The sequence below is a fragment of the Gopherus flavomarginatus genome, chromosome 14, assembly GCF_025201925.1.
Source record: "Gopherus flavomarginatus isolate rGopFla2 chromosome 14, rGopFla2.mat.asm, whole genome shotgun sequence".
Classification (NCBI taxonomy): Eukaryota; Metazoa; Chordata; order Testudines; family Testudinidae; genus Gopherus; species Gopherus flavomarginatus.
This window is the reverse complement of record NC_066630.1, coordinates 36,126,229-36,153,635: the sequence shown is the minus strand read 5'-3', so window position 1 is coordinate 36,153,635 and position 27,407 is coordinate 36,126,229. Positions and strand designations below refer to the sequence as shown.

Here is a 27,407-nt window from a genome sequence, read left to right as displayed (position 1 = left end):
CCCGCCAGAAGCGTAGAAGTAAGGGTGGCAATACCATCCCATGACACGCTTACTTCTGCGCTGCTGCTGGCGACAGCTCTGCCTTCAGAGCTGGGCTCCCCGTTAGCAGCCACCGCTCTCCAGCTGCCCAGCTCTGAAGGCAGAAGTAAGTGTAGCAGTACCACAATCCACTCCCCTATTACCCCACACATACACACAAACTCCTTTTTGGATTAGGACACCTACATTTACACCACCATGACATTTCACATTTAAATAGCTGAAATCATTAAATTTACAATTTTTAAAATCCTTTGACTGGGAAATTGACCAAAACGGACCGTGAATTGGGTAGGGCCCTAGCTTTAGCGGTATGGCTAGATCAGCAGAGCCACCTAATGTAGTCGCAGTGTATGTCTAGAGGAGGAGGAATTCTTCAGGTATATTGACACCACCTCCGTGAGCAACATTAGCACGGCTGACCGAAGCCCTCTTCCCTAAGCTGCGTCTGCCCTGGGGGTTTGGGCTGGCATAGCTACATCAGCTAAGACAGCTTCTCAACATTTTCCCCAAATTGGGCCCCCACAAGGTTTCAACGCGTCACATAGCAGGTTCTATGGGATGGGTGGGCACAGCTGCCAGCTCTGAGCATAATAACCTCTGGGATCACAGCGCCGCTCAAGTTTGGCTCAGCCGCCACAATGATGGGAGAGGGACAAACAGGTCAAATTCGAGTGAGTGGCGCTGCAACCCCATGCATCAGGTCGCAACACCACTCACAAATTTGGCCCAGCTGGTCCCCCAGCAGAAAGCCAAGCTGAGCCCAGCCAGCCCCAGGGGACTGTAGCTGAAGGAGGTACCCCTAGGGGGTGACTGTAGGGTGGGCACTAAGCCCCCCTGGCACAGGACCTGACCTCCTCACCTCTTTATTGGGTTGAGACAGGCCATCCCTCCCCAATCCCCATGCACTGGATCACAACAGGACATTTCTCCGCACCCCTATTACTCCTATTACACTTACGGATAGGCCCTGAGCACAAGAAGGTTGTGAAACACAGAGCTTGGTGGAGGCGGGGGGTGTGTGTTTTCACACCCTTAAATGGCAAAGCTAGTTCAACAAAGCTTTGTAGTACAGACTTGGCCTCAAGCATGTGTTTAACTATAAGCCCTGTTGAAGCCACGTGTACCACTCGCGTATTCAACGTTAAGCCTGTCCTTAAGTGCTCTGCCGGCCCATGATTCTATCCCTTTGCAACAGAGTGAATTAATCCTTCTGGAATATCCCTATTAAACCACTTCCCCTCTCCTTATGTTTCCTTCCTGCAGGGACCAAAGTGATACCCACTGGAAAGCCAAGCCCCCTGCACATGCCGGGAATGGAATCAGCTTCATCACCTACTATTTCTTCCCTCAGCTCAGTTTTCCAACCTGCATTTACTGAAGTGCTCCAACACTGGATGTTCTGTTCCGAGCGGATTTTTAAAAGGCTTCAAGGCCAGCCACTCGCGCTCTTGGGTCGCAGAAGCTATGTACTGTAGAGCGGTGGTGGGACAAAAAGCCAGCACTTTTCTATTGCTGCTGGAGATTCTATGCCGTACATTCACCAGCTCTTACAAAAAACAGGAACCAAAACATGAAGGCAGAGGAAACAAACAAGACAGCACAACGGATGCAGCGGCTGTTACGGGAATAGCCACCACTTAGTGTAACAGCGATTTGCATTTCTCCCACACCCTCCATCCAAGGATCTCCAACGTTAATTATTTAAGCCTCCAACATACATCATTAGCCTTGTTTTCCAAATGTGAGATTCACGCAAATTAATTAAAGGATTTGCCTGAGGTTGCAAAGCTCATCAGTGGTCAAATCCAAGTCTGCTGACTACCTGTCCTATGCTTCAAATCACAAGCCCATCCTTCCCCTCCTAAAAACGGGCAAATCCTTCCCGAACATGACTCCAGGAATGGCTACAGAGACATCTTTGGCTTATTCCTATTGGGATTTTTCGCCCCTTGAAGCTGTGCTGAGCATGTGCAATCAAGAAGCTGCTCTTAGCCACTAAGCTCTAACACCCATCAGGAAACATATTTACGCTTCACTTAACACTGGAAATTGTACCGATTGGTTGCTGAACAAAAGCCACTCCAAATGAACAAGGTACAATACTCCAAGCAGCAGCTCTTTTGACTACTAAGAGCAGCAGGGGCTGCAGCGATATGGAAGTGAATAGGTAAAATGGACACAAATGTGCCCTCAGAGTCAGCTTACGGCAATGGGTAAAAATCATGAATGTGATTTAAAGTTCTATAAATCAGTGCAAGCAAAGCCGAGCCTGAAGGCTACCGGCCATTGTCAGTGGTCATTTTGTTACTGAGTGGAGGACAAAAGTAGTGGGCACAGCAAAACAGAGGTCTAATATACCCCTTGCAAAGATGCTGTGCCTAGATCATTGAGGAACATAGGACTAGAAAGTCCTTTCTAGTCCATGAAGTCCAGTCCCTGGCCATTTCAGGCAATCCCTTCATATATCCCATTCATAAGTTTATCAAGCTGCATCTTACAGCTAGTTAGGTGTACTTATGACTAAAGAAATAGGTTGTCACAACCAGGATTTCTGTGACAAAACCCAGCCTATTTCGGTTTGTGTTGTTTAAGCCATAGAAAACTACCCCTTGTAGGAAAATATTCTTAGACAGATTTATCAGACCATCCAATGTAAAGATTCACCACATTTTATCAACATGAGGCATAGCAACCAATGTAATGAAACACTGGTGGGTCTCTTTAAATACATTTAAACTATTAAGGGCAGCTATTCAAATGTCCTTCTAATGAAAACGTGTAATTAAAATACTGTGGCAGGATTTTCCTTTTCTGAAAAAAAAAGGAAATTAAGATTATACTTGTGGGGACAAAGCCATGGCTTCCTATGACGCATAGGCAGCTTTAAGCATGACAGACTGCACATTGGGAATGAAGAGGTTCACGGGTTAAATGTGAGGCCCCAAATCCGGCAGACTTATGCAGGGAGGAGGGGGTTAAAACATGTGCCTGGGTGCAGGATCAAGGCCTCAAAACTTTAATTTAAAATTGTTACCTTATGACCAAGCGTGTAGAGCCTGCCTGTCCTTTCCCACCCAGGAGTTACTTCCCTGATAGTCAGAGGATTAATCCCTGTTGGGCGACTCATACCCATCCAGGTCTGTTTATCAGCTCTTAATCAGGTCTTCATTTTGAGGTGAGATGAATCATTTGAACTGTCATTGGTATTCTGGTTGCACCTAGTAACTCCAATTAAAAGTCAGGACCCCACTGTGCACTTTCCCTTAATATTCACACAATATGCATTGTCTATTCTGAATGTGGAGACCCTGTACACAATACAGAAGATGTGTTAGCTACTGAGAGCCTGTGCTAGGCATAAGTAGACTAAGCAATTGCTTAGGGCCCTGAACAGCTAAAGGGGGCCCCCCCATCGGTTGTGAGGGGGCCAAAATATTCCTGCTTAGGGTCACCAATGGGCTAGCACCACCTCTGATCGACAGCCACATGTTCTAATGCTCAAGAATTTTGCCTCACCCTCCAAGACAAACAAAAGAAATATCCACAATGGTGAGTGATTCAAAGAAGCTAAGAAGAAACCTGGTAAAGCTCTTGACCATCCAGGAGCTACACACACATAGCTATAGGTCCCAATCCTGTCAAGACCTCTTTGCAGGGAATCCCCTTTGCAAGATAGGGGTGATAGGTTAAGTCATCTTTTGCAAATTACAATTTTGTCTGAAATACTGGCTGTATTTTGTTGTGAAGCACTGCTAAGGAAAGACCAGACACATGTCAGACTAAGGCACACTCTATAAAATTGTTACTAACTGAGGCACAAAACCAAGTCACCCACTCTTAATATGTATCCCTCACCCTAGCCGAGTAGAATTTTTGTGAGGCTGGTGTAAGTTGTACGTGCCTGATAGTCTGCAGTTCCCTTTGAGGTCACAAATTGCAGGTACTTCTGCTCCATCTGAAGAGGGGAGGGAAATTGTCCAAAAATAAATAAATAGATAAATAAATCACAAGACACTTCCCAGTGTAAGAGTTACAGCGCTAGACCGAAGATGAGGCCTTACATGAGCAGACACTATGTCATGGATGCTTTAGTCCCAAGGCTCTCATTAATGCCCATGATAGATGGGCAGCTATAACCCTAAGCAGAAGTTACTGAGAATAATCCCTAACCCTGTACAGTTATTAGTTCTGCAAACTGAAATCAGTGACTAACGTATGAATACACCAGACATTCTATTTCTCAAGTAAAGCCTTTATTTTCATTCCTCACACTCATAGTTCTACAACAATCATCACTGTAGGAACACTGCTCTTTTACATACAAATAGTCACAGGAACACAGAAGATGTCCATTTCAGTGACAGCAGCTGCATTTCTTGGATGCTGGCTCTTTGCAGACACAGCCCTTGGCACAATTATTGCATCCAGCTGGGCAACAGGAGCAGCAGCCTAAACAAAATAAAAATAAAAGAGAGCTTATTGACAGCAACAAAGATGTTGCAGTCTCTAGAACAGGGGTCCCCAACGCGATGCTGGCACCTGCCGGGGCATCTAAGTGCGCCCACATACTGGCCGGTGGACAAGCACCCGCCGAAATGCCGCCGACAAGCAGTGTCATCCAGTGGCGTCGCCGCCGAAATGCTGGTGCCTCTGGATGATACTGCTTGTCGGCAGCGACGCCTATTGACGTTGCCACTTGTCGGTGGCATTTCGGCGGATGCTCGTCTATCGCCACGGTCCTCCGTGGCTCGTCGTCTGGCGCCCGCCAGACAAAAAAGGCTGGGGACCACTGCTCTAGAATCTCAGGAAATGCAACGTATGGAAGATGTCTTGATTGTGGTGGTTTCCCCCCCGCCCTTGTGATCCGTATCTAGTAGAGGAAAGAATACTGTACATGGCATACGTCTCCCTGGTCTATACCCACCTGGCATTTAAAAGAACATCTTAATGTAGGTGCCAAGGGCCTTTCAGAATTAAGTCCCATGAAGGTCTAATTCTGCTCTCGGCCATTCCTTTGCAAGGCCCCAATTCAGTAAGCACATGCTTAAGTGCTTTGCTGCCTGGGGTCCTATAACCAGAGTATCTATTGACTTCAGAGTAGTTCCTCTCCTTTTAAACTGGAGTAACAGAGCAGAATGTGGCCCTGAAACTTTGGGCTCCTCTTCACCACTCTTGCTGCTCCCACAACACACTGGAAACAACCTGATTACATCTCACTGGGTCCCCAGTGCCTCAGCAATACCATTTCCAAAGAAATTACAGCTTATATGTTATGAAAGTGTCAAAATACTTCAATCTAACCCACATTATCAGAGTTAAAAAAAAATCTACTCACTTTTTTTGCAAGATCCACATTTACAATTTTTGCATTTGCAACTACCAGTACAGCCACACATGCCACCTTGGGGGATAGAAAAAGGAGAGCTCATCGACATTGTTTAACTAGAACACTGGGTCAGACACCAAAAGGAGAATTTTATCAACCATCATTTTTATGTTATACAAAGTTCCAAAGCTCCATCCTACCCCATGATTCAATTTGCATTGTTTTTTCCTGTTACCTGGATCTTTGCAAAAAAGAAAAAAAAAGGTTACCTGAAGAATCTTCTCACTCTGTGAAAAAAGGGTATTTTAAGACATACTCGGCCCACTTATGGGATATTTAAATAGAGCCCGCCTTGCCAGGGTAAGACCAGGGGACATTTAAGTCTGGGAGTTTGGTTTCCATGATCTATTTCATAGCCCAGAGGGAAAAGCCAGAGTCACTCCAAGAGCTAGAGATTCTTTCCCCTGCCCATGCTGATTGCATGCAATGCCGGTGGCAGTTTCCCAGTGAGGGAAAAAACAGAGGCCCTGCCCGGTGTTTAATTTGTAATGCAACAGGTGCAAGGGCTCAAGCAATTGTTTTACATCCATAACTGATGCAGCAAGATCACAGATGCCAGGGCTATGAACTGCCAAGCCTAGAGGTCCTGGGGCTTAGTCCTGGCACAGACTGAGAGGTGGCCTCTCCAACCAGTCTAAGAAGAACCCCTCTGCGCCCCCCCCCCCCCCCGGCAGCTTGGAGCAGGGTTTGTGCAGCCCGGCAGCGGGGAGGAGTCACTCACTGGTAGCACAAGGACAGTCCTGGGGATCCATCGCTCGCTTGGCTCCTTCAAGCTGCTCAGTCAGAGGGAGACTCAGGGATCAGAGGAGAGTTTGGCTCAGCAGCTACCGCTGCCTCCTATTTACCCCAGCGGAGGGGCGAGCGCAAAATCTCCGCGAGCCCTGCACACGGTCCTCGAAACACACCGAGTGCATTGCACGAGGGTGCTGTGTCAGCACAGACCAACCAGGGCTCTGTGTGCAACCTCCCAATCTATTGCACGATGTTCTGTGCAATCCCCCTCCCACCCCCATGCATTGCACGGTGCTGTGTCCGCACAGACCGACCACGGCACTGTGTGCAACCCCCTCCCCCTCCAGTGCATTGCACGACGGTGCTGTGTCGACACAGACCGACCAAGGCACTTTGTGCAACCTCCCGTCCCTCCCCTCCAATGCATTGCACGACGGTGCTGTGCCCGCACAGACCGATCAGGGCGCTGTGTGCACCCCCACGCAGTGCCCCTCCTTTCAGGCTTAGCCCGTCCCACCCAGGGCACAGAAGGAGGAGCGTCCTGCAGCGATCGCTCCCCTGCCCGACGTGTCCCGGGGCGGAAGCTGCGGCCTGAGCCCCGGCAGCGGGTCTGCAGGTCTGTGCGCAAAGCCAGGGCTCGGCCGACCTGCGTGACTCGGGCGCTCCCGGGCCCGTGCGCAGCGGCGCGTGTGCGGGGAGAGGCGCCGGGCCGCACACGGCGCTGGACTCCCCAGGCCGGGTTGCGGGGGGAGCGGGGACGCGACCCTTCCCCACGTGCCCCGGGGCTAGCCGGGCACAGCGGGGCATTGCGCCCGCTGGGAACTAGTAAGCCGCCTGGCGGCCCCTGCTGGCTCCTTTGCCTCCCTCTGGGAGCTGCACCGTCTCCTGACATCAGAGCAACTGCTACAAAACCCTAGCCTAGGACCTGGGGGGCAGCAGTCCCTTAAAAGCAGGCTTGGCCTCATCTTTTTCCAGTTAGGGCCTCAAGTACCTTAAGATACATGAAGTTGATCATCAGGGCAGTCAGTGCTGCTGGACTCACTGGCAGGCAAGCCCAGGAAAATGGCTGAACCCCCACTGTACCATACCCCTCTCCCCGCCGACCGAGGGCTAGCATGAGCCAATGGCTGGCAGTTGAAGCCAGACACATTCAGACTGGAAACAAGGCATGTGTTTGTAACAGCATGGGTTAACCCCCATTGGAACAGTTCATTCCCAAGGGCCTGGGGGGATTCACCATCTCTGACAGCTTTTTAAAAATCAAGCTAGGAGGTTGGGGGTGAAATAGGCTCTGGTTCAAAAATTATTGGGTGGCAGTTCACACACTAGGTCAGACTAGATGATCCCAGTGGTCCCTGCAGGCCTTGGAGGTTACAAGTCATTCTGAACATCAATATCAGCTGTCAACTGCAGCTTCCTCCACCTCCTTCCCTTTCCTACTTTTAGCCTCCCCTCCGCCCACCACAGGCAGCATGAAGGTCTCAGCCTAGGTGAGACTAAGGCCTGCTCTCCCTGAGCCACCACCCCATCGTCAGTTTTCCCTGTTCAGCCTCAGGGCCCCCCACTAACAGGGCTGTTGCTGGGGCAAAGAGAACCTGCAGGGAAATGCAAAGAAAACCCCAGAGGGTGGGAGAACCACTGAGGAAATTCCTTTACCCCTTTGGTACAGCAGGTTGGGAGGTAGCCAGAAGTTGCTCAGAAGGGATGGAATGGGGAAACTATCCCTCTGCTTGGGGAAGTGAGGGGATGATCTAGCCTGGCACGACCATTAGAAAGATGGTCAATTATGACAGGTCTCTGTGGCAGATGAGTGGGAATCTGTTACAGCAGGACACACCAATGTGGACACCTCCTATCATACAGGGAGAGTCACCAGCTGCAGTAGCTTCAAGCAGGACCTGGTCACATGCAGAAATATCAAGTCCATTGTAACCAAGCCCTTTAGAAACAAAGAAAATCTGGCTTGTTACATCCGTGCAACCCCACTACATCCCCCAGTGTTTGTACAGCAGAAGCGGTTGGATGCAGATGATCAGACAGACAGACGTCAATGGGATCACCTGGGTATAGATGAGGCCAGACTGTAGCCCTGTGTTTACTCCACTGCCCACATAGTGATTACAATTAAGGGCATGCATTTAAAGCACTCTGAAGAGGCCTAGTGCGAGATAAGGGTAAAGAAATATTGCACTGTAGCAACAACAAATCCTTTATCAACACAGCCAAGTCCCAGGGGGGTTCCTCCAGTTCTATTCCCCTAAGGGAGCCTTGTCACCATTCAGAGCAACTGCACCTGTATTCCTGCCCTGTATCCTCCCAGGCTCCCAGCTCCTCAGCTCTCACCTCTTGGCTGGAGGCCCATCGCTCACTCTCTCCTGAGCAGGATATTTCCAGGCTGTACAGTTCCCTGCCTACCCTAGGATATCCCTAGACAGCCTAGTGTCTGCATTTTGAAGTCTCCAAAGATGAGCAGCTCTAATTTATAGCAGTTATACATTACCACACAGCTCTTTCTAAGCAAGGAGATTAATTTGAAAATACTACAAGGAAACTATAAAAAACTCAAAAGGTCCTATACACATGCTACCAACTTACTACAAGCTCCTGGAGCCTAGGCAGCCTACCTCCTGGGTGGAGCAAGACCTTGCCTAATGGTTGTAGCAGCAGTTCAGAGCAATGGCAAGTGTAAATCCAGGTACTGATCCCCCAGTAAAGCCAGAGTCAAAGAACCAAGCAAAGCATCAGAGCTAGGAAGACAGTGACTACACTGACACATCCAGGAGTAAAAAGCTGGAGCAGGGCAAGTACAGCTATGGGTGTGATATACAATGAGCCATCACTGTACTGCTGCCACTGCTGGGCTCAAGTACCAGGCTGCTGGCTCCTCTGCCCAATCAGGAAGCACAACCATTTGTAAAAGGCACTCGGGAGGGGCAGGTCTGCACGCAGCGCGGGGTCTGTGCGGGGCACCTCCAGCACTGCGCAATGCACTCGGGAGGGGCGGGCTTGCACGCGGCAGTGCACGGCAGTGCACGCAGCGCGAGGTCTGTGCGGAGCACCCCCAGCACTGCGCAATGCACTCGAGAGGGGCGGGTTTCTACGCGACACTGCGCGCGGAGCGGGGTCTGTGCGGGACACCCCCCAGCACTGCGCAATGCACTCGGGAGGGGCGGGTTTGCACGCGACACTGCGCGCGGCGCGGGGTCCGTGCGGGGCACCCCCAGCACTGCGCAAGGCACTCGGGACGGCGGCTCTGTGCAGTGATAGGACCCGCCGGCAGCGCCCAGCCTTGTTTACTGTTTCGGGGCCGGTGTGCAGGGCTGGCGGGGGTGGGGGTTTTGCGCTCGCTCTCGCTCCTGCGCCGGGATAAATAGGAGGCAGCGGCAGCCCCGCTCCAAACCTCGCCGCTCCTCTGATCTTCCCTGTGCCTGAGCAGCTGCTGCAGCAACCGACTGAGCGATGGATCCCCAGGACTGTCCTTGCGCGACCGGTGAGTGACGCCTCCCCGCTGCACAGACGCACGGACCCTGCTGTGGGGGGTTCTCACGGGGCTCGGCCACCCTCCTTGTCTGGAGTCAGCGGGGAAGATCTGGGCAGCCGGGAGGGACGCTGGCTTTTCCCCCGGGGCTGCTGTGAAATCACCGTGACTAGATCCTGCGAACCAGGCTCCCTGGTTTAAATGTCACGTGTGTTTACCTTAGCGCTCTGGGCTGGCTTGTAAATCTCCTTTTCCAGCGGTGGGAATCAGCTTTTAGGCAACTTTCAAATATAGTTTCATTGCGCGGGGAAAAGATTCTGCCGTGACTTTTGTAACATCCAGGTAACTGAAAAATTCAAACCAAGGGATAACCTGGAGGTAACTTATACTTAGCGGAGCAGTGGGAAGCAACTGACTGAGATGAAACCTGTTGATCAGTGGTAATGAATAATTTTTTAGTCAAGGTCCAAATTTCTTATTCAAGGAGCAGACTGAAGAGAAAAGAATACAGTAATGGTAACAATAAGTTAATAAAAAGACTGAGTGGTCTGTTAAAAAACGCCCAGAGGTCCAAATTTCTCCCATGGTCTGTCTATTGACGTTCCCTGTTGTTGGGGTTTTTTTTTTTTCATGCTGGTGATACAATTCTCCTCTTGCCTGCTGATTGTCCTCTTGCTTTTAGTCCAGTTGTGATGCTCATTTCCCCTCAATCTCTCTTTGTCTACAAGGTGGCTCCTGTACCTGTGCTGGCTCTTGCAAATGCAAAAACTGCAGCTGCACCTCTTGCCAAAAGAGTGAGTATTTTCCCCCCCTTTAAAAATGCTTTGTCCGCAAAGGAGTTGCCTGTCTTGCTGAGACTGAGATGAATGAGGGTTTTGTCACTGGCTTCCATGGCAGCAGAATGGAAGCTGGAATGGAGAAGCTAGAATTTCTGGCCCTGACTTTAGCAAAACAATTACGCGTGTGCTTAACTTTTAGTCCGTGGGAGTTAGGGCTGTGCTTTATGGGCCTGCTGCAAAGCCCATAGAAAGGAATGTGAGTCTTACCTTTCATTTCAGTGGGATCTTGGATCAGGCTGCAAGTGATTTGCTGAATGGGGATGGATTTAAGCATATGCTTTAAGATAAGCAGGCGCTTTGCTGGAACAGGACATCTGTTAAACTGTATACTTATTTTCAAAGGGTGGGCCTGAAAGGTGGAATCCGTGTCCTTTCCATAAGTATAATTTGTAAAAACTTCTTTCCAACACCAACCAGTTGTTTGTTTTTCATACACTCTGTGTTCTTACCAAAACGGAGTCAGATAAAGGATTCTGACCTATATTAAGGTGGGAAATGACCCAGGATTGTCCAATCTTGACTTTTATGTGAAGTCTTTGAGGAATACATATTAACAGTACAACTGAGATGTTTTAATATTTAATAAGGTCCAGTTCACAGCATGGTTTTGCACCTTGTCTCATCCATGTTGAACTTCCTAAAATTCTTATGGGGGAGGGTTGTTTGGTTTTTGTTTTTCCTCCAGCATCTCCAGTAATTTTGTCTTGATTTTTTTCAGGCTGTTGCTCCTGTTGCCCAGCTGGATGCAATAATTGTGCCAAGGGCTGTGTCTGCAAAGAGCCAGCATCCAAGAAATGCAGCTGCTGTCACTGAAATGGACATCTTCTGTGCTCCTGTGACTATTTGTCTGCAAAAAAGCTGTGTTCCTACAGTGATTGTTGTTCAACTATGAGTGTGAGGAATGAAAATAAAGGCTTTACTTGAGAAATAGAATGTCTGGTGTATTCATACGTTAGTCACTGATTTCAGTTTGCAGAACTAATAACTGTACAGGGTTAGGGATTATTCTCAGTAACTTCTGCTTAGGGTTATAGCTGCCCATCTATCATGGACGTTAGTGAGAGCCTTGGGACTCATTACTTACTACAAGCTCCTGGAGCCTAGGCAGCCTGCCTCCTGGGTGGAGCAGGACCTTGTGTAATGGTTGTAGCAGCAGTTCAGAGCAATGGCAAGTGTGGATCCAGGTACTGATCCCCCAGTAAAGCCAGAGTCAAAGAACCAAGCAAAGCACCAGAGCTAGGAAGACAGTGACTACACTGACACATCCAGGAGTAAAGAGCTGGAGCAGGGCAAGTACAGCTATGGGTGTGATATACAATGAGCCATCACTGTACTGCTGCCACTGCTGGGCTCAAGTACCAGGCTGCTGGCTCCTCTGCCCAATCAGGAAGCACAACCATTTGTAAAAGGCTCATTGGGCCCAGCTGAGTTTGCTCGGTTGCCTAGCAACTAGGCTAGGCAGGGGCTGTGTGCCTCTCACTCCCCAGAAGTCACCCATCTGTCTGATGGGCCCTAGGAAGGATTGGCGCTCCCTTTGACAGAAGATCCTGCTGGGGGCTAGATGAGAGAGAAGGCCCTGAAAAGGTGGATAAGGTATTATCTTTTATAGGCCAAACTTCTGTCAGTGAGAGACAAGCTTTCAGGCTTACACAGAGCTCGTCTTCGGGTCTGGAAAACTAGCTCAAAGGGTTACTGCTCAATACAAGTGTAACCCTTCTTCCCCTCTGAGTTGGCAGCAACAAGGGCCGGGTTCAGTATCCAGGGGTTTCGTTTCAATAACGCAATGCAAAACGGGCTTGAGCCCCCACCCAGTGACCTGGGACAATTACATACCAACCCCCCCCCGGGCGCCTCTAGGAGGCAATACGTCCCCACTCGTAAGCACGGAGTCCAAATGTAGCAAAATCCTTTTAATAAAGGAGGGAAACAATGTGGCATCACGTTGGAGAAACACCACAAACAGAATTATAACACAAACCATAAGCAAAAAACCCACCTCCAAATAAGTTTGGCAATGTCTTTTCCCCCTTAGGGTATTAAGTCCAATCACCCCAAAGTCCAACAACCCAAAAGTCTCTGTTTCTGGTCAGTGCCACCCCAGAGTTCAAAAGTTTATCTGCAGAGTTTCTCCCCTCCCCCCCAGCCTGGGTGGAAATGGGGGGGTATACACAGGGTGTTAAGGGGCACCTTACGTGGGCCAGGGGCCAACTGCTCCGCCTCTCCATGGAGTTCTGCTGCAGCCTTCACCATAACCAGCTCCACTCCACCAGCTGTGCCGCTCCTCCAGCTGACCCCACAAACTGCTCCACTCCATTCACTGTTCCATGGGCTGCTCCAACATTCTGCAAACTGCTCCACTCTGCCAGCCGCTTAGCAATAGATCTTCAGGCTCCCCCACTAGTTAACACAGCACTCAGTGATCTCAGCTAAGTAAGCTTAGCTCTTTTAATGATGTCAGCTCTTGGTGATTTCAGCTTGTAGTAGGGGAGTCCACGTGCTGGTGCACCACTGGTCCAACATGAATTCAGCTCAGTAGCCTCTAGATGGACTCCTAATGGATTCAAAATTAGCTCTGCTCTTCAACAGTGGAAAGAGAAGGATGTGCAATTGGTATTCCAGGCCCTCAAAAGGGGCCCATACCATCAAGTACACACAACAACTCCACCCTTTCTCTCAATTCACTGGGTTTTGGCACCCATGTCCTTTGTCTAGCAAGCACCACCTATCTGATGGTGAGACATCTCTGTCACAAAGCAGTCCCACAGTTCCTCATCCACACAACTAGGGTGACAACACTCCACTCCTCCCACCCTAACAACAAAGAAATTGGGGATCCCAGAGCTGTCAAAACAACCATCCCAGGCTGCCACAGGCCGCACTGGATGGGGTGGGTTTGCCAGTGCAAATACCTGAAATTCCCTTCCACACTCCCCACAATTCCCCACCAGATGTCAGGGCTGAGCCCATCCTGACTCTGCTTACACAAGGTTTGAACAGATGGTTTAGCACAAGCAGTTAACATATATTTCAAGGCACCATTCAATAAGCGTTTACTTATGCTAACCAACCTATTCAAATCTTGTATTCAACAGTGACACTTTGAGTTCCTTTCCCAGACCTGAAGAAGAGCTCTGTGTAAGCTCAAAAGCTTGTGTATCTCACTGACAGAAGTTGGGCCAATAAAAGATAATATCTCACGGAAGCCTGCATCCCAAGAAAGGGGGAAAAAATCATAAGCAGGAGTTGTAGACCAAGCTGGATGAGCAAGCATCTCAGAGAGGTGATTAAGAAAAAGCAGAAAGCCTACAAGGAGTGGAAGAAGGGTGGGATTAGCAAGGAAAGCTATGTTAGTGAGGTCAGAACATGTAGGGATAAAGTGAGAAAGGCTAAAAGCCAAGTAGAGTTGAACCTTGCAAAGGGAATTAAAACCAATAGTAAAAGGTTCTATAGCCAATTAAATAAGAAGAAAACAAAGAAAGAAGAAGTGGGACCGCTAAACACTGAGGATGGAAAGGAGGTTAAGGATAACCTGGGCATGGCCCAATATCTAAATAAGTACTTTGCCTCAGTCTTTAATAAGGCTAATGGGGAGCTTAGGGGTAATGGAAGGATGACAAACGGGAATGAGGATATGGAGGTGGATATTACCACATCTGAGGTAGAAGCCATACTTGAACAGCTTAATGGGACAAAATCGGAGGGCCGGACAATCTTCATCCGAGAATATTAAAGGAACTGGCACATGAAATTGCAAGCCCTTTAGCGAGAATTTTTAATGAATCGGTAAACTCAGGGGTTGTACCGTACGACTGGAGAATTGCTAACGTAGTTCCTATCTTTAAGAAAAGGAGAAAGAGTGATCCAAGTAACTAAAGGCCTGTTAGTTTGACATCTGTAGCATATACGGTCTTGGAAAAAATTTTGAAGGAGAAAGTAGTTAAGGACATTGAGGTCAATGGTAATTGGGACAAAGTACAACATGGTTTTACTAAAGGTAGATCATGTGCCAAACCAACCTGATCTCCTTCTTTGAGAAGGTAATAGACTATTTAGACAAAGGAAATGCGGTAGACCTAATTTACCTCGATTTCAGTAAGGCATTTGACACAGTTCCACATGCGGAATTATTAGTCAAATTGGAAAAGATGGGGATCAATATGAAAATTGAAAGGTGGATAAGGAACTGGTTAAAGGGGAGACTACAACGGGTCGTACTGAAGGGTGAACTGTCAGGCTGGAAGGAGGTTACTAGTGGAGTTCCTCAAGGATCGGTTCTGGGACCAATCTTATTTAACCTTTTTGTTACTGGCCGTGGCACAAAAAGCGGGAATGTGCTAATAAAGTTTGCGGATGACACGAAGCTGGGGGGTATTGCTAACATGGAGAAGGACCGGGATATCATACAGGAAGATCTGGACGACCTTGTAAACTGGAGTAATAGTAATAGGATGAAATTTAATAGTGAAAAGTGCAAGGTCATGCACTTAGGGATTAATAATAAGAATTTTAGATATAGATTGGGGACACATCAGTTGGAAGCAACAGAGGAGGAGAAGGACCTTGGGGTATTGGTAGATCACAGGATGACTATGAGCCGCCGATGTGATATGGCCGTTAAAAAAGCTAATGCGGTTTTAGGATGCATCAGGCGAGGTATTTCCAGCAAAGATAAGGAGGTGTTAGTACCGTTATATAAGGCGCTGGTGAGACCCCACCTGGAATACTGTGTGCAGTTCTGGTCTCCCATGTTTAAGAAGGTTGAATTCAAACTGGAACAGGTTCAGAGACGGGCTACTAGGATGATCCGAGGAATGGAAAACCTGTCATATGAAAGGAGACTCAAAGAGCTTGGCTTGTTTAGTCTAGCCAAAAGAAGGCTGAGGGGGGATATGCTTGCTCTTTATAAATATATCAGAGGGATTAATATTAGAGAGGGAGAGGAATTATTAGTACCAATGTAGATACAAGAATGAATGGGTATAAACTGGACACTAGGAAGTTTAGACTTGAAATTAGACAAAGGTTTCTAACCATTAGAGGAGTGAAGTTCTGGAACAGCCTTCCAAGGGGAGTAGTGGGGGCAAAAGATATATCTGGCTTTAAGATTAAGCTTGATAAGTTTATGGAAGGGATGGTATGATGGGAGTGCCTAATTTTGGCAATTGATCTTTGATTATCGGCAGATAAGTATGCCCAGTGGTCGGTGATGGGATGTTGGATGGGATGGGATCTGAGTTACTGCAGAGAATTCTTTTCTGAGTGCTGGCTGGTGAGTCTTGCCCACATGCTCAGGGTTTAGCTGACCGCCACATTTGGGGTCGGGAAGGAATTTTCCTCTGGGGTAGATTGGCAGAGGCCCTGAAGGTTTTTCGCCTTCCCCTGCAGCGTGGGGCATGGGTCACTTGCTGGCGGATTCTCTGCAGCTTGAGGTCTTCAAATCACAATTTGAAGACTTCAATAACTCAGACATAGGTTAGGGGTTTGTTATAGAAGTGGATGGGTAGGGTTCTGTGGCCTGCTTTGTGCAGTGGGTCGGACTAGATGATCACATTGGTCCCTTCTGACCCTAGAATCTATGAATCTATGAACCTTGTCTCTCTACTATCCTGGGACCAGCAGGGCTACAACACTGAATGCAAAGAAGGCCTTGCATCAGTTTTAAGTCAGGCTTTTCATCCAAAAGTCCTTACTTTCTCTATTTGTCTCTGGAAAATCCAATTTGAACTACTATATTTGACTGTTCCAGTGGGGACACCTCTCTGGAGGTGTTACACCCTCAGTGAATTTGCCTAATTGCACCCCATTCTTTGCTCCTGCAGGAGCTGTGGTCACCCTCCCCCATAGAATTACATCCAGTCCCTGACTCACAATAATACATAAATTTAACAGAGTAAGATCTCCCAAAGAGGTCAATTTCCTGTCACGAGCCTTACAACAGCTGGGTCCCAGTAACAACAGCACTAAGCTTCAGAAAAAGTGGCCACAAAGCTTCTAAAATCCACAGACATTGGGGGAAAATGATCTACTTGGGAGCCATCCCAATTAATGGACTTTCTGGATTAAAATGAACATCTTGTATTACCTGGAAATAAATTGCTCCAGCCAATTACACCCTTTGTCAGCGTTCTGACAGATGAACAGGAAACCAGACCCTTACGGTTGTGTTACTGAGTCCCTCGTGATTAGGGTTACCACCTGGCAGGTCCAGTATTTGACTGGTCTGGCCAGTTTTTTATGGCATTGCCAGTTGGCAGAAAAATAATTTAATCTGCTGGATTTTTTTTACATGGGTCTAAAGATTTACATTATTATCATAATACACTGGGATACCCAATGTTAAAAGTTTCCGTGTCCTGCTAATGATGTGGCTGTGCTCCCACTTCTGCAGTTTAAGAAAATGATGTCATCAATCTTATCTATGTGAGTTAGCTCCCTAAATATGATAAGTGGCTGTTGAAGGGGGAGGGAGATTGCGGAGTGGCCTTGTGGTTGGGGTTGCATGGGGCTTGTTTTGTGGGGGTGGTGGAACTGCTGGATTTTTGCATTTCAGAGATGGTAACCCTACTCGTGGTTGGCCGGGATGATGAAGGAAAAGCCACGACCGACAGATCAAATATAAAACATTTTCAAAAAGTGCCTGGATAGTGGGTGTTGCCATTTTGGGGTACCCAATCCTGCAACACCTCAAGCTAATTCCAGGGCACTGAACATCCCACTGACTGATATTCAGCCCAAACATTCCCCTTCTTAATTTCCTCCTCTCACCCTCTGGATGCTCCCTGTTTACTGTGCTCAATAATCCCTTTCCTTCCTTGGAGTTTACACCCTTCAGATATTAGCAGCATTTCCTCATGCCCACCCACCCCACTTTAGCCTTCCCTTAGCGCAGTTCTATGTATTGAACCACATTTCCAGTCTTTCCTCAGAAACCAGACCCCTCTCCAGCCTCCTGATCATTTTTATTCCTCTTCTCAGAGCTCCCGCCAATTCTTTCATATCTTTCCAGTAATGAGAGGCTCTGGCCTGAACACAATATTCCACATGCCGTTGCCTTAATGCTGTGAGATAGGGAGCTATCATCTCCATGTCCGGTGCCAGATAGCCCAGTATTGCATTCGTGCCTTACTGCCCTGCCGGCTCATATCTAGCATGCTCACCTGGAGGGAGCCCCTGGCAGGCTGTAATCTTGAACGAGCCTGAGGGCTGATAATGGGCAGCACATTAGCCAGAAGCTAGCCTTTGAGAGGAAGGATGGGGCAGTGGTTAAGGGTGCCACTTGGGAGATCTAGGTTTAGTTTTCTGCTCTGCCACAGATATCCTTAGGCTTGGTCTAAATTGTAAGGCACCTTGCGTCAACCTAGCTCTGTCAGCATTCACACTACAATGTTTTTCCCGCTGATGTCAGTCAGCCACTACAGCGACCAAATAACTCCCTCTCCATAAGAGACATAGTGCTTAGGTCAATGTACTTAGGGTGACACAGTGTCTGTGTTGACACTGCATTATGTACATTGCCTGTTAGCTATCAGCCCTGCACGGGGCTCACAGATGGAGCCCGGCCACCCCAGGGCTGACAGCCTGACCCACACATCCCTGGGCTGGGAGCTCCAGTGTCCCACAATGCCCCAAACAGATAAGTTGGTGGAAATGCTCCTGGGGAGGACATGTACCACCAACAGGGGGCAAGAGCATAATGTGGACATGAACCACTGCAGTAATTACAGTGGTGGCTGTACATCCACCTAACTTAGGTTAACTTAATTTTTTTAGTATAGACAGGTTCTTAGTTACTTAGTCCCTCTGGGCCTCAGTTTCCCATCTGTACAGGGGGGATAATAGCACAGCCCCCTCCCCCCTGGATGTTGTGAGGATAAATAGACTAGAAATGCCAAAGAGTTGAGTGTTAGACCTCACTTTGCTTGGCCAGCCAGGCTACGGAATTGCTGAGCAGCAAGAATTAGGACATGGATTCTGGTCATGTGCAATCAAAGGACATATTAAAATCTTGCAGTTTAGAATGGAGTGCAAAAGTAACAATAAACAATGTGATTTCCCAAGGGACTCCTAGCGCCCCAGAGGGGGCAAGGAGGCCCCGGCTTCCCTCCACATGTGGAGTCCAAAATGACATGGGCCTTCTTTGCTGCCGCACCACAGCTCAAACTCTGTTTATCTTCGGTACTTTCATGGCCCCCGTTACTGGAGCACCTGAGCACTGCACACGCTTTAGCTGGCCATTTTCTAAAGTGGTAGATTTTAATCCTTCCTCCCAGTGCATCCTCCTCACTAGATTTCTTAATTCCTCAGTTTGCCATCCTGAATTCTCATATCCTTGTGCTGCCCTGCTCCCTCTTCCAATTCCTTGCAGTTGCACGTGGTCACTCCTTCTCAGCTAGCTCCCCTCTCCTTCTCATAGTCATTTCTCCCACTTGTAGGTAAAAAAACAGCCCTGGGAATGGCTTTTCCTCTGCCTAGGGTAACTACTTTCCGTGTCATTCTCTTTTAGAAGAGTCCCACTACAGCCAAACGGGTGCCCGTGCAACCACCGGGAGGCTGCAAACCCCAGACAAGCGACCAGGAAGTCAACAAGCCCTGATATGATGATCAAGAGGCCAGAGAGCCCCTGCTCTTTCCAACACAAAGGTTTACGGTCTCTAACAAGCCCGTTTTTTAATTAGTGGAACTGTAGCTAAGTCAGCTATTTTCCATTAACCTTTGTACGTCCATGTCTACCATTGCGGCTGGTTGCATTTGTATTGTTGCATTCTGGGCAGCTTGCCCACAGGGCCGCATGTGAATAGAGTGCCTACAGGACATACATACAGAACAACGCCAAAGCAACTTAGTCTGGACACCCTGGCCTAGTGCATCGAGCTGGAAGACTAGCTAGATCAGTTACCCCTGTAGAGTTGGGGATCCTATCTAGACTGTAAAGCAAGGGTTCTGAAACTGGGGGTCAAGACCCCTCCAGGTTTTGAGCCAACCCTGTCACTAGCTGGTTATAAATGCATTGGGAAGTAGCAGTGTAGACAGGCCCCAAATTGATGCAATATGTGTGTTAAGACAGGGGTGGGCAAACTACGGCCCGGATCCGGCCCGTCAGGGCTTTGGATGCGGCCTGCAGGATTGCCAACCCCATGGTGCCAGGAGTCCCATGCCAATCCCAGAAGTGACTGGCACCATGTCCCTGCAGCCCCTGGGGGAGGAAGGAGAGGGCTTCATGTGCTGCCCTCACCCTCAGGCACGTCCCCTGCAGCTCCCATTGACCAGGAACAGGGAACCATGGGAGTTTCGGGGGAGGTACCCACAGGTGAGGGAAGTGCACATAGCCCTTACCCCTCTTCCCCCCACCCCAGGGGCCACAGGGGCATGGTACCAGCCGCTTCTGGGAGCAGCACAGGCCTAGGGCAGGCAGGGAGCCTGCCTTAGCCCTGCTGCGTGCCACTGTCACGCCAGCGCCACTCCAGGTAAGCGGCGCTGTGCCAGAGCCTGTACCCCTCCTGCACCCCAACCCCCTGCCAAGCGACCCCCACACCCCTTGCCCTGAGCCCCCTCCTGTACACTGCACCCCCTCCCACACCCCCAACCCCACCCCTACATTCATGGCTCTGCATGCAGTTTCCCCACCCAGATGTGGCTCTCGGGCCAAAAAGTTCACCCACCCCTGTGGTAAGAAATCAGAATGAAGGTATGTTATGGCAGCTTGGACTCCACTCCTCCCATACTTAAATTCTCAGCTTTGGACTTGCATCTGAATTTGGCACAATAGATTGAGGGTCAGCATCTTGCAGAACTATGCCCTGTGTTCTAGAAACAGGGATTACTAGGCTGCTTCCCCTTGCTACCAAGAGGCAAATCCAACTCTCAGAGCCAACACTATAGAAATATTGTGTTTGAAAATATTTCTCCTTTTGTCTGAAGCTCTGCCTGGGAAAAGCCAAGCCAGTGCAGGAAGCTTTAGTCTGCAGGATCTTGTTAATGCTCCCATGAGATCTGCTGCTAACACCCTGTGCAAGAGCTCAACTCTGAACAGCTGGAAATCACGGAATTGAATGAGCATGCTGAATAAATCAGGCATTACATTTCTCAAATCATGGCCTTTATTTTCATTCAACCTCAAATCGACATGTCTGTGAAAGGTACAAAATAGTCTCTGCTATATTACAAACAAAATTAGTTTTCCTTTTCATATAGAATATTCACAGAACAGAATAGAGCCACATTAGGGACAGCAGCTGCATTTCTTGGATGCTGCATCTTTGCAGATGCAGCCCTTGGCACAATTATTGCATCCAGCTGGGCAACAGGAGCAACAGCCTGAAAAAATAAAAATCAAGACAAAATTATTGGAGATGCTGGAGGAAAAACAAAAACCAAACAACCCTCCCCCATAAGAATTTTAGGAAGTTCAACATGGATGAGACGAGGTGCAAAACCATGCTGTGAACTGGACCTTATTAAATATTAAAACATCTCAGTTGTACTGTTAATATGTATTCCTCAGAGACTTCACATAAAAGTCAAGATTGGACAATCCTGGGTCATTTCCCACCTTAATATAGGTCAGAATCCTTTATCTGACTCCGTTTTGGTAAGAACACAGAGTGTATGAAAAACAAACAACTGGTTGGTGTTGGAAAGAAGTTTTTACAAATTATACTTATGGAAAGGACACGGATTCCACCTTTCAGGCCCACCCTTTGAAAATAAGTATACAGTTTAACAGATGTCCTGGTCCAGCAAAGCGCCTGCTTATCTTAAAGCATATGCTTAAATCCATCCCCATTCAGCAAATCACTTGCAGCCTGATCCAAGATCCCACTGAAATGAAAGGTAAGACTCACATTCCTTTCGATGGGCTTTGCAGCAGGCCCATAAAGCACAGCCCTAACTCCCACGGACTAAAAGTTGCACACACGCGTAATTGTTTTGCTAAAGTCAGGGCCAGAAATTCTAGCTTCTCCATTCCAGCTTCCATTCTGCTGCCATGGAAGCCAGTGACAAAACCCTCATTCATTTCAGTCTCAGCAAGGCAGACAACTCCTTTGCGGACAAAGCATTTTTAAAGGGGGGGAAAATACTCACTCTTTTGGCAAGAGGTGCAGCTGCAGTTTTTGCATTTGCAGGAGCCAGCACAGGTACAGGAGCCACCTTGTGGACAAAGAGAGATTGAGGGGAAATGAGCATCACAACTGGACTAAAAGCAAGAGGACAATCAGCAGGCAAGAGGAGAATTGTATCACCAGCATGAAAAAAAAAAACCCCAACAACAGGGAACGTCAATAGACAGACCATGGGAGAAATTTGGACCTCTGGGCGTTTTTTAACAGACCACTCAGTCTTTTTATTAACTTATTGTTACCATTACTGTATTCTTTTCTCTTCAGTCTGCTCCTTGAATAAGAAATTTGGACCTTGACTAAAAAATTATTCATTACCACTGATCAACAGGTTTCATCTCAGTCAGTTGCTTCCCACTGCTCCGCTAAGTATAAATTACCTCCAGGTTATCCCTTGGTTTGAATTTTTCAGTTACCTGGATGTTACAAAAGTCACGGCAGAATCTTTTCCCCGCGCAATGAAACTATATTTGAAAGTTGCCTAAAAGCTGATTCCCACCGCTGGAAAAGGAGATTCACAAGCCAGCCCAGGGCGCTAAGGTAAACACACGTGACATTTAAACCAGGGAGCCTGGTTCGCAGGATCTAGTCACGGTGATTTCACAGCAGCCCCGGGGGAAAAGCCAGCGTCCCTCCCGGCTGCCCAGATCTTCCCCGCTGACTCCAGACAAGGAGGGTGGCCGAGCCCCGTGAGAACCCCCCACAGCAGGGTCCGTGCGTCTGTGCAGCGGGGAGGCGTCACTCACCGGTCGCGCAAGGACAGTCCTGGGGATCCATCGCTCAGTCGGTTGCTGCAGCAGCTGCTCAGGCACAGGGAAGATCAGAGGAGCGGCGAGGTTTGGAGCGGGGCTGCCGCTGCCTCCTATTTATCCCGGCGCAGGAGCGAGAGCGAGCGCAAAACCCCCACCCCCGCCAGCCCTGCACACGGGCCCCGAAACAGTAAACAAGGCTGGGCGCTGCCGGCGGGTCCTATCACCGCACAGAGCCGCGTGCAAAGCCGGCCGTCCCGAGTGCATTGCGCAATGCTGGGGGTCTCCGCACAGACCCCGCGCCGCGTGCAGTGACGCGTGCAAATCCGGCAGTCCCGAGTGCATTGCGCAATACTGGGGGGGGTGTGCTCCGCACAGACCCAACTCCGCGCGGAGTGCCGCGTGAAACCCGCCTCTCCTGAGTGCATTGCGCAGTGCTGAGGGTGCCCCGCACCAGTGGTTTCCCCAGGAATTGAAATTAGGGGGGGTGTTCGAATTTACAGGGGGTGTCAGGTCCAATGAGATATATATAAGAGAGATATGAATAAAGTAAATGTTTTGTTAGGATTATGCAAATTTAACATAAGGAAAATACAAGTTACACCAAAACACATAACAGATCTAGATTTCTAAAAAAAATTTTTTTTAAAAATTTAATTTACATTGATTTTTGAAAAGTAAGCCATCATGGGATGAGAGGGCAGTCTTCTCATAGATCAGTAACTGGTTAAAAGATGGGAAACAAAGGGTAGGAATAAATTATCAATTTTCAGAATGGAGAGAGATAAATAGTGGTATCCTTGAGGGGTCAGTACTGGGACCAGTACTGTTCAACGTATTCATCTGGAAAAATGGGTAAACAGTGATGTGGCAAAATTTGCAGATGATACAAAACTATTCAAGATAGTTATGTCCCAGGCAGACTGTGAAGAGCTACAAAGGGATCTCACAAAACTGGGTGACTGGGCAACAAAATGGCAAATTAAATTCATTGTTGATAAATGCAAAGCAATGCACATGGGAAAGCAATCTCAACTATACATACAAAATGATGGCATCTGAATTAGCTGTTAACACCCATGAAAGAGATCTTGGAGTCATTGTGGATAGTTCTCTGAAAACATCCACTCAATGTGCAGCTGCAGTCACCAAAGCAAACAATGTTGGGCATCCTTAAGAAAGGGATAGATAAGAAGACAGAAAATATCATATTGCCTCTATATTAATCTATGGTATGCCCACACCTGGAATAGTGTGTGCAGATCTGGTCACCCATCCTAAAAATATATATATTGGAATTAGAAAAGGTACAGAGATGGGCAACTAAAAGGATCAGGGATATGAAACAGGAGGAGAGATTAAAATGACTGGGAATTTTCATCTTAGAAAAGAGATGACTAATGGGGCAAGAGGTCTACAAAATCTTGACTGGTGCGAAGAAAGTGAATAAGGAAATTTTATTTAATCCTTCACATAACAGAAGAACTAGCAATCACCCAATGAAATTAATAGGCAGCAGATTTTAAAAAAACAAAAGGAAGTACTTCTTCACACAATATAAAGTCAACCCAGGGAACTCTTTGCCAGGGGATGCTGTGAAGACCAAAGCTATAACAGGATTATAAAAAGAACTAGATAAATTCCTGGAGAACAGATCCATCTGTGGCTATTAGCCAGGATGGGGAGGGATGCAATACCATGCTCTGAGTGTCCCTAGCCTGTTTGCCAGAAGCTGGGAATGGGCAACAGGGGATGGTCACTTGATGATTACCTGTTCTGTTCATTCCCTCTGAAGCACCTGGCATTGGCCACTGTTGTAAGACAGGGTACTAGGCTATATGGACCATTGGTCTGACCCAGTATGACCATTCGTATGTAAAAATTAATTGTAATAATAAAAATGTTTAATACAGAAACTCCCCAATATAATGATCTCCCAAGATAGCAACAATGTGAGATAACAACCTTGGCAAATAATGCATTTAAAAAATCTGGCCTACTAGGAAACATATTTATATAAGTTTCCATTCCCAGTCACAAATCTAGCATTCTGGAGCAAAGTGACTAAAATATAGTCCAACAAACAAATGTTTATTTAACATGCCCCTCACTTTTCCCTCCACCGCACTCCACTCACCAGTGTTGTCCTTGGTCAGTGGAGACTCAGAGTTCAGAGGTGCTTTCACATGAGTACATCTTCCAGGTGGGGGACAAGAAGGCACTTTGCTTGTTCCCCCAGCTGCTCACTGTTCGCTCTGGCCACGTCTGTTCGTTGTGCCACCATTCACTCCATCACTCTGTTGCCAATGGCCCTGCACAGTCACCTTCTGCTGCCACCTGCCTCTGTGACCTCTGCGAGTTGGTCTCTTGAGGTTCACCAGCTCTCAGTGATTTCAGCTGAGCTCTCAGTGCGGGAACCTCGCTCGCTGCTAGTGCAGTCTGGGTTGTCTCTTACACAAAAACACTGTCCCCACAGGAGCACTGTCCCCACAACAGGACTAAGCACTTAGACCTGATTGTCAGTGATTTCAGCTGCAGTGGTCACTTAACAGAACAAAAGACTATCTATGGAGCCTATTCAGCTCTGCCTTTGAACAGTGGAAAGGGACAGGTCCCCACCCTCTCTCTTGATGTCTTCAAATCATCACAGGCTACAGTTCTACTGCCCTTTACTCATACAATAAGAACAACATTTCATCCCCCATTCCCCCCACATTCAAGTGGTTTGTAACCCAACCCCAGCCAAAATCTATCACTTGGACAACACAGCTCTGTTTGCTGGATACCTAGGTAGATTAGGTGTGAATGTAAATATAATCTGGCCCTGAAGCCTTTCCCCCCAGCCCCAGCTCATCACTAGCTGTCAGGGAGAGCTCATTTAGACTTTGCTTACAAACCATCATTTGAAATTATTAGGTTGGCCAACATCACCGAAATGAATGCACTGGCATCATAAAAAACAGCTGTATAAGGAAGCAAGGAAGCTAGTCTATGTTCATACTTTTCAAATCTATTATACTTTTTCAGATACACATATTTTATCATACACTGTATAAGCTTTTCAAGTGTGTATTAATGTTTCAGTTTAAATTCAGATTTCCAAACAGTCACTGAATTGGTATGTAACTAGCTCACAAAACTGGGGGGGTGTTGGGGAAATTGAGAGTGGGTGTAGGGAAATCACTGCCCCGCACAGAGCCCGCGCCGCGTGCAAAGACCTCCCCAGTGCATTGCGCAGTGCTGGGGGTGCCCCGCAGACCCCGTGCAGTACCACGTGCAAACCTGGCCCTCCCGAGTGCATTGCGCAATGCTGGGGGTGCTCCGCACAGACCGCGTGCAAAGGTGACCCTGCACAGACCCCGCGCCGCGTGCAAAGCCCTCCCGAGTGCCTTGCGCAGTGCTGGGGGTGCCCCGCACGGACCCCGCGCCGCGCGCAAACCCGCCCCTCCAGAGTGCATTGCGCAGTGCTGGGGGTACCCCGTACATACCCCGCGCCGCGTGCAAACCCGCCCCTCCCGAGTGCTGGGGGTACCCCGCGCCGCGTGCAAACCCGCCCCTCTCGAGTGCACTGCGCAGTGCTGGGGGTACCCTGTACATACCCCGCGCCGCGTGCAAACCCGCCCCTCCCGAGTGCTGGGGGTACCCCGCGCCGCGTGCAAACCCGCCTCTCTCGAGTGCACTGCGCAGTGCTGGGGGTACCCTGTACATACCCCGCGCCGCGTGCAAACCCGCCCCTCCCGACTGCATTGCGCAGTGCTGGGGGTACCCCGCGCCGCGTGCAAACTCGCCCCTCCCGAGTGCTGGGGGTACCCCGCGCCGCGTGCAAACCCGCCCCTCTGGAGTGCATTGCGCAGTGCTCGGGGTGCTCCGCACAGACCCCGCGCCGCGTGCAGACTCGGCCCTCCCGAGTGCATTGTGCAGTGCTGGGGGGGGGCAATCCCGGCACACCACGGCGCCGTGTGCAAACATCCGCCTACGCACGCACTACATTGCCTGGTGCTATCCCCGCACAGATTCCGCCTTCTTGGAAATCCTGGGAGGTGTCTAAAGGCCCTCCCCCAGCCTTGCAGGAGGGACCACTGGCCCCTCGGGAACCACCTGAATGCGGAGGACAATTAATGAATAAGGGGGTTGGGAGTGAAGCTCACAGGTTCAAAACTAGGGAGGCAGAGCGGGACACTGAGCAGCAAACCCCAGACAGGGTCCGCAGCTCCTCAAAGCTGCCTAGAGAGCCAGCTAGGATGACCAGACAGCAAGTGGGAAAAATCAGGATGGGGGGGGGGCAGGTAATAGGAGCCTATAGAAGAAGAAGACCCAAAAATCAGGACTGTCCCTATAAAAGCAGCAAAGAGTCCTGTGGCACCTTATAGACTAACAGACGTTTTGGAGCATGAGCTTTCATTGGTGAATAGCCACTTAGCATCTGACGAAGTGGGTATTCACCCACGAAAGTTCATGCTCCAAAACGTCTGTTAGTCTATTAGGTGCCACAGGATTCTTTGCTGCTTTTACAGATCCAGACTAACACGGCTACCCCTCTGATACTTGACACCTATAAAATCAGGACATCTGGTCACCCTAGAGCCAGCAGACGCCGCCCAGAGGAACTCGGCCCAACGTATGAGACCAGGGAGGAGTGGAGATAAGCCCCACACTCGCAGAGCACCCCCTTCTCTAGCATCCTCCTTCTGGTGTTGAAGATGGCCACTTTGGCCAGGAGGTTGATGGGGTCTCGTGTCTTCATGGGGCCACAGACAGGGTATGAGAAGACAAGGGTGTGTGGGGGAAAGTGCAGCCAGAACCTGAACAGGAGGTTCTGGAGGAGTCGGAATAGGGGCTGCAATCTGCTGCATTCGAGATACATGTGCTCCAGGTTCTCCCTCATGCTACAAAAGGGGCAGCTGTGGGGGATGGGGGTGAACCGCTCCAGGTACGCTCCCATGATCACGACTCCATGGAGGAGCCGCCAACTTATACCCCTGGCAGGCCGTGGTGGAAGAGAGGCTGCCCACCAGGGTTCCTCACCCTCCACAGGTGATAGATAGATAGTCCTGCTATTTGGTA

At 48.8% G+C, this 27,407-nt stretch overlaps 2 protein-coding genes and 2 long non-coding RNA genes across 7 annotated transcripts; 1 reads left to right on the top strand and 3 right to left on the bottom strand.

Moving 5' to 3' along the window:
* Positions 1 to 4,273: 4,273 nt before the first annotated feature.
* On the bottom strand, positions 4,274 to 9,796 carry LOC127034204 (metallothionein). 4 transcript variants are annotated; one of them, XM_050922807.1, is made up of 3 exons: positions 9,687 to 9,796; positions 5,378 to 5,773; positions 4,274 to 4,491 (listed from the first exon to the last, which is right to left on the bottom strand). In XM_050922807.1, exons 2-3 carry the CDS (start codon positions 5,475 to 5,477, stop codon positions 4,397 to 4,399), a joined length of 195 nt encoding a protein of 64 aa, XP_050778764.1. In that variant the 5' UTR covers positions 5,478 to 5,773; positions 9,687 to 9,796; the 3' UTR covers positions 4,274 to 4,396. The 4 variants fall into 4 exon arrangements, with proteins under 4 accessions (XP_050778764.1, XP_050778768.1, XP_050778767.1 ...); XM_050922811.1 differs by having other exon boundaries at positions 5,378 to 5,443; XM_050922810.1 differs by lacking the exon at positions 9,687 to 9,796 and having other exon boundaries at positions 5,378 to 5,443; positions 5,638 to 6,490.
* Positions 9,797 to 9,813: 17 nt separating this feature from the next.
* On the top strand, positions 9,814 to 11,272 carry LOC127034206 (uncharacterized). Its single transcript, XR_007769327.1, has 3 exons — positions 9,814 to 9,980; positions 10,367 to 10,432; positions 11,196 to 11,272. It is a non-coding gene; the product is annotated as an uncharacterized LOC127034206 (long non-coding RNA).
* A 9,284-nt stretch (positions 11,273 to 20,556) lies between these two features.
* On the bottom strand, positions 20,557 to 22,619 carry LOC127034205 (metallothionein-like). Its single transcript, XM_050922812.1, has 3 exons — positions 22,341 to 22,619; positions 21,560 to 21,625; positions 20,557 to 20,791 (listed from the first exon to the last, which is right to left on the bottom strand). The coding sequence occupies exons 1-3, from the start codon at positions 22,369 to 22,371 to the stop codon at positions 20,697 to 20,699; spliced, it is 192 nt and encodes a 63-aa protein (XP_050778769.1). The 5' UTR covers positions 22,372 to 22,619; the 3' UTR covers positions 20,557 to 20,696.
* A 135-nt stretch (positions 22,620 to 22,754) lies between these two features.
* Positions 22,755 to 26,195, bottom strand: LOC127034207 (uncharacterized). The gene is made up of 3 exons (XR_007769328.1): positions 26,024 to 26,195; positions 24,481 to 25,911; positions 22,755 to 23,515 (listed from the first exon to the last, which is right to left on the bottom strand). It is a non-coding gene; the product is annotated as an uncharacterized LOC127034207 (long non-coding RNA).
* Positions 26,196 to 27,407: the final 1,212 nt, after the last annotated feature.

Excerpts from the sequence above, each read along its gene's own strand:
- LOC127034205 (XM_050922812.1), bottom strand. The coding sequence starts at position 22,371 with ATGGATCCCCAGGACTGTCCTTGCGCGACCG. Across the intron at positions 21,626-22,340 it reads GGACTGTCCTTGCGCGACCG|GTGGCTCCTGTACCTGTGCT; the intron begins GTGAGTGACGCC and ends TTTGTCCACAAG. Across the intron at positions 20,792-21,559 it reads CTGCACCTCTTGCCAAAAGA|GCTGTTGCTCCTGTTGCCCA; the intron begins GTGAGTATTTTC and ends TTATTTTTTCAG.
- LOC127034204 (XM_050922807.1), bottom strand. The coding sequence starts at position 5,477 with ATGTCGATGAGCTCTCCTTTTTCTATCCCCCAAGGTGGCATGTGTGGC. Across the intron at positions 4,492-5,377 it reads ATGTGGATCTTGCAAAAAAA|GCTGCTGCTCCTGTTGCCCA; the intron begins GTGAGTAGATTT and ends TATTTTGTTTAG.